Raw genomic sequence first — 10,885 nt, 5'->3', positions numbered from 1 at the left:
GAACTGATATTATTGCAGGTGATTTGAAGACGGGCTAAAAGCCTCAAAGAAAATAGAGAGGTGCAGACAAGATATGACAGTTTTTCGCAATAAAAGCATGACTGAAAAACATAGAAGAAAAAAAAAGAAACAATAACAAGGTTGTGAAGAAAGAGAAGTAATCACCAAGAGGTGATAAGAGAATGAACATCAATAGTAGGGTAAAATCCTATAAGTTTTCGAGAGAGTTCAATAAGTATTCTACTGAAAAAACGATGAACTGAAACGTGCTTAAATACGAAGAGGACCGAAATGTCCTTAAACTACGATTGGGACCGTAATTTCCTTAAACTATGAAGGGGACTGAAACGTCCTTAAACTACAAAGGGGACCGCAATTTCCTTAAACTACAATTGGGAACGAAATGTCCTTAAACTACGAAGGGGACCGAAATGTCTTTAAACTACGTTTGGGACCGTAAAGTCCTTAAACTACGATTGGAAGATCGCAAAAGCGTTAGGGAAAGTTCAGTTTAAATTTCTTTTGTCCAAGATGGGCATTCGTGATCTCCATGCTCCATCTTGAGGGAGGGTATTAGGAAATAATATAGGATAGTCTATATTTAGAAGATTTGTATGTTAAGTTGTGAGAGTTATATTAATAATATTGAATATCTTGAGAACCAAGTCTTGTGATTGTATAAATAACTTGAAGATCTAATGAGAGGGACACCAAATTATTATCAATGTAGTTTTTTGTGCTTCCGCGTTTATTCTCTCCCCTCTCTTGTTCGATCCTTAACATGGGAACGAATTAGAGGAGTTAGATATGCTTTGAAACAAAACATGACCAAGAATTCAGTGTAAGAAAGATTGAGTTGCTTCCGATCAAATTGGTGAGGGTTTGATGTGATAAGGAGTTAATTAAGAGTTTAGGGTGGTTAGGGAACTTGGGTTTGTGTTGAATTCGAAGATTTGAATGAGAATTTAGAGAATTGATGAGATTTATTTGGATTTTGATTGATATTTTCAGCTGAAAAACAGCCACCAAGTACCCTTGTTGTCGTTGATTTTCGAGGTGACTGGTGAAGATTAAAGTGCGTTTGAGCGTTTGATTATGTTTAGAATTGTTGAGTGGTTATCCAACTCGAAGTTGCAGGGTTCAATTACTATAAAAGAAGGCTCAAATCACCACCACAACATACCCTCTCACTCTCACTTTCACGAACATAAAATGTTTGATAAAAGTCCTAAGAGAAAAACATAAAGGAGTTCAATTTATGCAGTAGTAGCTGGAAGTCTAAATGAAGAGTTGAAAAAAAAGACTGAGTTGAGCTCTGCAAATCGGTGAAAAATCGGCGACAACTCGGCGAATTTTTTCTTCTCAGATTTCGATCTCTATGCTTCTCCAACAGTAATTCAGGTGCTGGTTTTCGATTCATTTCTCTTGTTCAGTTCCTTATGTTTCATCTTCATTAAACCAGGTGGTCATTATGGATTCACATCCTAAATCACCTGGTAATGAAGTTCGTGATTCTGTTAATTCAGGTTGTAATGAATGTTTCAATTCAAAATAAGTTCCATCAATAGATTTACCTGATGATCTCTTTGAGGAGAGTTTAAATCATTGGAAGTTTTCTTTGATCGGTCGTTTAGATTTGCAAAAAATAAAATTCATTGATGCAGCTTTAATTCTCAGAAGTCAATGGACCTTAGTTGGTGAATGTAAGCTTATTCCATTAGGAAGGGGTTTTTTACCATTAAATTGGATAATGAAATCGATAGAGCCTATATCAAATCAAGTACATGGGAGTTTCTAAATCAAATTCTTAAAGTCAGAAATTGGGTATCAAATTTTAGGCCAGCATATCAAAGGACTTTAAAAGCCTATGTGTGGATTCGATTACCAGGATAAGGCTTGGAATTCTGGAGTGAGAAAATCTTATTCTCTATCTGTAAGGAAATTGGTACACCTATTAAAATTGATGCTGCAACTGCAAAATGTGAAGTAGGATATTATGCAAATGTTTTAGTTGAAGTGGATTTTGCTGAGTCTATACCTAACAAAATATGGATTGGTACAAAGTTTGGTGGTTTTTTCCAAGATATTTTAATTCCAGATTGTCCTAAATTCTGTTCTACTTGCAAAATCATTGGTCACTTGGTTACAAAATGCGAAATAGAGAGAAGTAAGAATTTTAAAATTCAGAAAGAAGATTCTCAACAAAAGCTTATTCTGAGAAGACAAGTTCACAATCATACTCCTTTTGATATTTGTGACAGATCTGAAGTGGAAGTTCCTCATTCCAATCCTCAACCACAGCAGGTGAGAATCCAGAATCCTGAAGTTGATACTCTTGTATCAAACATTAATGCCAATACTCTACAAAACCAAGCTTCTAGCTCCACTACACCTCAATCAGTTGAGAGCCAACTTTCTGTAGTGGATTCAATAGTTTCTTGTATTATTACTCCATCTTCACAAAATAAAGTCAGTGCTCCAATCATTACACAACCAGTTGGAAATAGATTCAATGTTTTAAGTGTGCCAGTTGCTGAAACAAAAGAAGATCACTCTGAGTTTGCAGATGATTGTGTAGATGAGGAAATCATAGTTGAACTAGAGCCACAAAAATTGTTGCAGATTGCTGAATCTACAGAACTTGAGAATAGTGTAGTTAAGTTTTTGGATGGTGGTACTGGTAAAGTCTTAACAGAGAATGTTCAATTCACCACTTGGTCAGAAATGGTTATGATTAGTGAACTCAAAAAGCCTTGGCTCATTTTAGGTGATTTCAACGCTATTCTAACCACAAAAGAAAAAATAGGGGGAAGGTCTCCTTCTAGAAGATCAATGTTGGATTTCAATGATTGTGTGGATCAATGTGAACTTTTGCAAGTATACAAACTTGGTTTGGAGTTTTCTTGGTCAAACTGTCAACATGGAGGAAGAAGAATTTTGAGTAATCTTGATAGAGCAATGTATAATATGGATTGGCTGAACAAATATCCTCATTGGGGTTATAAAGTTGGTCTTAGAATTGTCTCTGATCATTCTCCTCTATTTTGAGGTTGTGCAAGTATCCCAAAGCCCAAAAATATCCCTTGGAGATTTCAAAAAATGTGGATAGAGCATCCAGGTTTCTTGAAGTTAGTAGAAGATAGTTGGAATGAACTTTTGGTTGGTGATCTTGCATACATTTTCATGTAAAAACTTAAGAGACTGAAGCAAATATTGAAAGACTGGAATTGGCAAGTTTTTGGAAATGTTCATACTAAAATTAAAGAAGCTGAGGAAGAGGTCAAAACAAAAGTGATAATTTCAGATAATGATCCCCACAATGCAAATGCTTTGGATGACTTGGTGCAAGCTCAAAATGTATACAACTCTAAAAAGGTTTAATACAGTACAACGATGAGACAAAAATCAAAGAATAAGTGGGTCAAAGAAGGTTCAGCTAATACTCAGTTTTTTCATACAAATGTCAATATCAGACAAACCAAGAACCTAATCTGTGAAATGGAGGATGATAATGGCAATCTTGTAACTGATCAAGAAAAAATAGCCAATCTTTTAGTTAACTTCGTTGAGAAGAAATTTCAGTATCAAGAAACAAATATTGATGATTCCTTACTTGACGTTATTCCCTGTCTCATTACGCAAGATGATCAGACTTTGCTTGATGCCATTCCTTCTGGAGATGAAATCAAAAAAGCTATTTGGGATATAGATGCAGAGAGTGCTCCTGGCCCTGATGGGTTTTCAGGTCTGTTCTATAAAGAATGTTGGTCTATTATTCAATCTGATTTTATCAATGCAATTCAATTTTGATGGAAAAGAAGATTCATTCCCAAGGGACTTAATTCCAAATTTCTTACTCTTCTACCAAAAGTACAAGGAGCTAAAAAACCAAATCAGTACAGGACAATTGGTTTAAGTAATGTCAGTTTCAAATTCTTCACTAAAATCATCACCACTAGGATGGGTTCATTCATTTCAAAACTTGTTTCGCCACAAAAAGTTGCTTATCTTAAAGGTAGAAGCATTCATGGACAAGTTCTACTGGCTTCAGAACTTGTCAATGAGATGAGAATTAAAAGAAGAGGTGGCAATGTTGGGTTGAAACTGGATATTTTACAAGCTTTTGATTCTGTCAGTTGGCCCTTCTTATTTCAAGTCCTTCAAAATTTTGGTTTTTCTACCAATTGGTGCCAATGGTTAAATATTCTCTTTGACTCTGCAAAACTGTCAGTGCTGTTGAATGGAGGTCCTAGAGGTTTTTTCTCCATGGGAAGAGGTTTGAAGCAAGGAGATCCCCTCTCTCCCATTCTTTTTATCTTAATGGAGGAAGCACTAATCAGAGGATTAACTCACTTGGTAAATTCTTGGAAACTGCAGCCAATGGTTAATAGTAAATGAGTTTTTCCTACTCATTTGATGTTTGTAGATGATGTCTTAATTTTTAGCAATGGTTCCAAAACAAGCTTAGAGCATCTGCTAAGTTTTCTCAAAAAGTATCAAGACAGTTCTGGTCAAATTATTAACAGGGCCAAAAGAAAGTGTTTTGTGGAAGGTTGCACTCCAACAAAGAATCACCAAATTTCAAATATTCTACAAATGGAGCTTACTTCTTTCCAAGATAAGTACTTGGGAGTTATCTTAATGCCTGGCAGAGTTAAATCCTCTATCCTCTGGTCAATTGTGGAAAAAATACAAAGTACTTTATCTACATGGAAAGGCAAGTTACTCTCCTTTTATGACAGACTAGTGCTTATTAAATCTGTTATTTCTAGCTTTCCAATTTACAATATGGCAGTTTATAAGTGGCCCGGTTCTGTGATCAAAGAATGTGAAAAGATAATGAGGAACTTTTTATGGTCTTGAAATAGTGAAGTAAGAAAATTTGAAACACTAGCTTGGAATAAAGTTTGTACTCCTACTTCTGAAGGAGGGCTAGGAATTAGAAGATTGAAAGTTGTTAACAAAGCACTGCTGATGAAAATGGTTTGGTAGCTACAAACTTCAGAAGATGATTGCTCAAAATTCTTTGCAGCTAAGTATAAAGATAAATCTGGTCAATGGACTACAAGATGGAAATTTTCCTCAATTTGGCCTGGTCTTAAATGGGCATGGAAATCACTTAAAGATGATATTAGATAGACTATTGGTACTGGAGAAAAAAATCTCAATGTGGTTTAATACATGGCTTGGAGAAGAACCTCTTATTAATACTTTTGGTCATACAGATTATATCACTTCTCATTTACACATGACAGTTAAGGAACTGATTCTTGATAATGAGTGGAATATCTCCTATGAAGTGCAACCTTATATTAACTCCTCTCTGCCAGCAATTAGTGGTGAAGACGACAAGATGGTTTGGTGTGATGATCTTAAAGGTCATTTTACAACTTCTTCTGCAACTAACAAAATCAGACACATAAAACCTGTTCTTCATTGGCCATCTAAAATTTGGAAGCCCTTTATGCATCCTAGCATCACAAGCAATATTTGGAAACTTATTCAGGGGATTTTTGTAGATGATGTAAAAAGAGTGAAGCAAGGATATTATATGGTTTCCAAGTGTTGTATCTGTAAACAGAGCCAAGACAGCATGGAGCATCTACTCTGGTCCTGCAACTTCAGTAAATCCATATGGCAGTGGCTAGGTAATATTTTTCACTTCAATAATCCTATTTCTTTTGATGATGTGTTTAACTTTGCAAAACACAAAAGCCCCATTATCAAAGAAGTATGGTTAACAACTGCTTGTGCTACTTTGAGGGAACTCTGGTTTCAAAAGAATAAGATGTTCTTTGAGAATGTGCAACCAAATTTAAACAGGTTTAAGAGTAGAATCATAAGTCTGGTTCACTATGGTGGTTATAAAATGCAAGGTGTTAGGTGGCATCAAGATTATGATTATCAGATTCTGCAATATTTCAATGTTCCTGGTAAATATAATACTTCAAACACAATTAAAGAATCCTTCTGGTATGGACCAGCAGAAGGAGTTGTGTTGTTTTGTTGTGATGGTGCAGCTTTTGGTAACCCAGGTAATGCATGGTTTGGAATAATTACAAGGAGCCATGATTGTCAAGTTTTGGGTACTATTTCAGGTGGTTTAGTAGTTACCACTAACTATATTGCTGAGGTAATGGCAGTTGTGTGTGCTATTGAATGGGCAATTACTCTATCTTGCAGAAATATTTTGATCAACTCAGACTCTCAATCAGTAGTAACAGATTTCAAGTCTGGAAATATTCCCTTGTTCATCAAAGCTAGATGGCTCAGAGCTTGTCAATACTTATATGAAATTCTCTACATTCACTGCTATAGAGAAATAAATTTCTCTGCTGACAGTTTGGCTAAGGAAGGTGCAAGGTTAAATTTGGGAGAAAGGATTCAACATGCAGGAAGGCCTTCTTCTCTCAGTAATATTGAAATGCCAGACACAATTTACTATAGATTTTGTTGATTGCTTAGTCTTTCTTTTTAGTTCCTTTCTGTAATTTTAGCTTTCCTTTTGGCTTTTGAATATTTTTGTATGAACCTTTAATTTTTCGTTCTAATAAAAATATGTGACTTAGCAACAAAAAAAAAACTGGAAGTCTGTTGCAATGACAGTGGCAGTAGATAAAGCTCTTCTGCGACAGTAGTTTGTTCAATTTTTCACTATTTCACAGAAATATATATGAACCAACTGAATCAAAATCGGATAATTTCATAAGAATCAATTCATGAACATTAATCCACGGTTTGCAAAGATTTCATTCCTTAATTCATAAATGTATTTGTTCATGAGTAATGAAAACATAGTTAACCGACTTTATAACCTTAACCACTACGTTTGCAAACATGTACGCAAACTATAGCTTCCGGATTTTGGTCTTGTCCAGCAGTTTGCAAACGGGGTATGCATACTGTTGTCCCGGACCTTAACTCAAGTAGAACCGTTCGCATACTGGTATGCAAACTTGGTTCTCGGAATTTAACAGTTAAAACAGTTCGCATACTAGGTATGCATACAAGGTTTCCGGACCAAAATCATACCACAACAGTTTGCATACTGGTATGCATACTGTGTTGTATCCAGACAAAGGTTAATTGTTCTAAACTCCGATTTCAATCATTGAAACATCCTAGAAGACGAAAATAGCTGTCTCACACAAACTATTAGCTTATAAATAATTTTCAAGTGATTGAATTATCAATACGAAACTTTCCGAGTCGACATCAAATGATTGTCTCACACAAATCATGTAAGATGTTTCAGGGCAATTTTCACATGATCATCTTTTGACTTATTTTTTAGTTTCCAACAAATAAATTGTTTCCAACTAAACTTGTCAAGAATATGATGAACGTAGCTAAAGCAAAAAGCTTCCAACACATATTTTGAGAAATAGATAACCGAGTTAAACTCAGCTCGAAATATCAAATGTGTATAATATAAAAGTATATATAGATATACGACTTAGTCTCATTAGGAGATAGAATAGAATAGACTTCTGAGTGATAGATAAGTTTTAGTCTCCACATACCTTTTGTTGATGAAGTTCCTCCAAGCTCTCCTCAACAGATCTTCGTCTTCAATCGATAAATGTCGTGAAGTCTAAAGCTTAACTACACATTCTATCTTAATCCGAGACATAGATATAAGTAGACTAAAAATTAAGACTTATAGTTTTGATCAACTAAATTTGACAAATAAGCTTCAGATAGCAAGCTTTAAGTTCGACCGAGCAATGCTCTAACAATCTTCCCATTTATCACTTTTAGTGACAAAACTATCAATACATATGGATTACAAAATAAATAAACTTTGTAGCTTATCATCCATCATGCTTTATTTCCTTGGTTTTTCAACATTCCTTGAATTATTCGCCACTCTAAGTACTCCAGTTATTCTGAACGTGTTCAACTCAGCATTATTGTTGTTGAAGATCCGTAGCCATAACAATAAGAAAACATATGAAAAACATTTGTTCTCAATCATTGTTATACAGTATAATAGTATTATTACACAACATCAAAGTCCAATTGTATCCCAACTTTGACAATAATACTACGGTGATATGTATCACTCCCCTTTAGTCGATACTTCTGTCTCATAATGAAAACCACTCCCCCTTACATAATGATCCGCAAACCATATGTATGTAGTGTGAACTACCAAAACAATTCTCCCCCTTTTTGTCAATATAAATTGGTAAATGTACGAAAATTGCGGTATCATAATGAAATTCTCAAAGAGATAATTCATGACTAAAAGAGAACATATCAACTTTATTTCAATGATTTCACATAGTCGAAACTTAGTGTATTTATCAAGGAGTTTATGAAGATACAAGATAACTCCTACAATATTCCACAACCGCACTCCCCACAAAGATTTGGAAATGAAGCACAAGTTCAATGAATAACTCTCCCCCATAAAATGTCATTCTCGAAAAAACAACAAGAGCGACCTTACTTTTACAAGAAAAGAAGGATTTCTTTGGACGTTCAAAAATTCCATGAAACATGAATTTGTATCCAGAAAAATCGAATAAATTAATCACCAGAAGACCTTATAGATTAATTTAGCCGGAAATGCTCAACATAAGAAAACTTACGAGCCATATAATACTTTCACATAAAAGTGGATCGGGGAAAGGTCAATACCGCGAAATATTCAAAAGTTCATTATATCTTTTATCAATATTTGCATAAAAACATAATAGACTTAACTTTTGACATATATGAGATAATCATAGTTCACGGGCGTAAACACACATATCCCATAAAATATTTTTGCAATATATAAAACCAATAAAGATTAATACTGCAAAATCATCTTCCAAATAGCTTAGAATTTAAATAAATAAATATAAAACATTGCAAGATGAAAATCGTTGGCAATAGCTATGTGTAATCACAATATTTGCTATTCCAAACCCTAGTTATCCTTCTCAAACATAAGAATAAATTCTCATAAGAAGTTTCCTAGACAAAATAAAAAAGATAAGAAATAGAGAAATCAATCATCCGTTATGTACCTGAGTGCCCTTAGTAATAATCCAGTACATGCTCCTGTGCATGGGGTGTATTTAGTGTGTTAGCCGTTAGTAATCATTGGGTGTCTTAATGAGTAGAGAGTCACCGGTTAGATGCAGACAGGTGTACTGTCAAGATTAATCATCTTTACCAAATAGGGTTTGTTGTTATAAACCTGTAAGAGAGACGGTTGTTTCAGTTAATAAATTATCAACCATTTTCAGTATCTCTTTGTTCTTCACAGTATCATCGTCTCACCCAGGCTCTTATCCTTGTGATTTGAGAATAAACCTTACCTTCTGTTGTGAATTTGTTATGGTAACACAACAATTGGCATCAGAGCCATTCAATCCTTGTTTCATTATGAGAGGAAGCGGTAACCCAACTTGAAAAGATCTACATGAAAAATATGATTCACAGCAGTTACACATCAACTCACTGAATGACAAGATCGACAAGATGATCACAAAAGATGAGTTCAACTTCAGATGGAGAATACGCTTACAGATTTCAAATCACATATGGAGTCTTTCATTGAATTTTTTTTCAGAGAGCCTCTCTCGATCCAAATCGAGTTGAGTCTTCACATCGAAGAACCAATAATGAAGATCAAGAACCCTTCACCCATCAGCGTCTTCCTAAAATCGACTTCCCTCGATTTGATGGTGATAACCCACGCTCCTGGATTCAGAAGTGCAATCATTATTTCCAGATCCACAATATCACTGATGAACTGCAGAAAATGAAAATGGCAGCAATACATCTTGATGGTAAGGCTGAAACATGGCTTTTAAACCTACAATCTTTCCGATCTATTGTTTCCTGGTTTGAATTAAGTCACCAACCGTGTTTGCGGTTTGAGAATCCGTCTAATGATAATATTGTCGGTAATTTCAATAAGCTAGCACATACAACTAATGTAGATGCATTCTTTGAGGAGTTTGAACATTATAAGTCTCTTCTACTTACTTTACACCCTGATTTACCAGAGAACTACTTCATTAACAACTTTATTGGTGGCTTAAAGCCTGACATTCAAAATTTTGTGCTTATGTTTCACCCACTACCCTTTTGCGTGCTTACTCTTGATAAGATGGAAGAACAAATTGTTCTGCATCGAAAACAATTTCATAAACCCCCACCCAAGTCATTTACACACAATTTTACCTCCAGGAAATTTACTTCAAATAATTTCCCTCCCAAGCCTATTTCTACACAACCTTCAACCTCCAAACCACCACCCCCTCCACCACCTAAAGTTGTCCACTCTCCAACTCCTCCTATTCGACGACTTACTCAAGAGCAAGCTAGAAAGCGCAGAGAGCAAGGTATTTGCTATAATTGTGATGAGTACTACAAACCTGGTCATGTTTGTACTAAACAACAATTATTCATGGTGGATACTTCTGTACAAGCAAAACCTGAGGAGATTCTAGAAGACCATCCAGTAGAAGATCCTATTTCACATGTTGATTCTGATATGGAGATTTCTCTTCATGCTCTCACAGGGCATGTCAGTGGTGAAACAATTAGACTACCTAGTCTTCTTAAGAAACAAGTTATTTCCATTCTCATTGATACTGAGAGTACTCATAGTTTCATTGATTCTGAATTAGCTAAGACTTTACAATGTGACATTGCACCCACTGTAAACCTCCTAGTCACTGTATCTAATGGAGATAAAACAATAAGTACTGGTGTTTGTTCCCAACTTCAGTGGACAATGCAAGATCACAAATTTTGTGCTCCACTCAGACTGCTTCCACTTGGAGGCTGTGACATGGTGTTGGGTGCTGACTGGATCAAGCAACTAGGTGATGTTCTCTTTAACTTTTCTAAACTTAGCATCACATTTAAACATAAGGGT

General features: G+C 35.2%; 2 protein-coding genes across 2 annotated transcripts; both read left to right on the top strand.

Annotated features, from left to right (window-relative positions):
• The first annotated feature begins 1,471 nt into the window (after window positions 1–1,471).
• LOC113360564 lies at window positions 1,472–3,048 on the top strand. Its single transcript, XM_026604064.1, has 3 exons — window positions 1,472–1,526; window positions 1,635–1,780; window positions 1,939–3,048. The coding sequence occupies exons 1-3, from the start codon at window positions 1,472–1,474 to the stop codon at window positions 3,046–3,048; spliced, it is 1,311 nt and encodes a 436-aa protein (XP_026459849.1).
• Window positions 3,049–5,125: 2,077 nt separating this feature from the next.
• On the top strand, window positions 5,126–6,457 carry LOC113360563. The gene has a single exon (XM_026604063.1). The coding sequence runs from the start codon at window positions 5,126–5,128 to the stop codon at window positions 6,455–6,457; it is 1,332 nt and encodes a 443-aa protein (XP_026459848.1).
• The last annotated feature ends 4,428 nt before the right edge of the window (window positions 6,458–10,885 follow it).

Source organism: Papaver somniferum, chromosome 3, assembly GCF_003573695.1.
Source record: "Papaver somniferum cultivar HN1 chromosome 3, ASM357369v1, whole genome shotgun sequence".
In the NCBI taxonomy this organism is placed as follows: Eukaryota; Viridiplantae; Streptophyta; class Magnoliopsida; order Ranunculales; family Papaveraceae; genus Papaver; species Papaver somniferum.
Note: the sequence above shows the minus strand (reverse complement) of the source record. Positions and strands in the feature narration are given on the sequence as shown.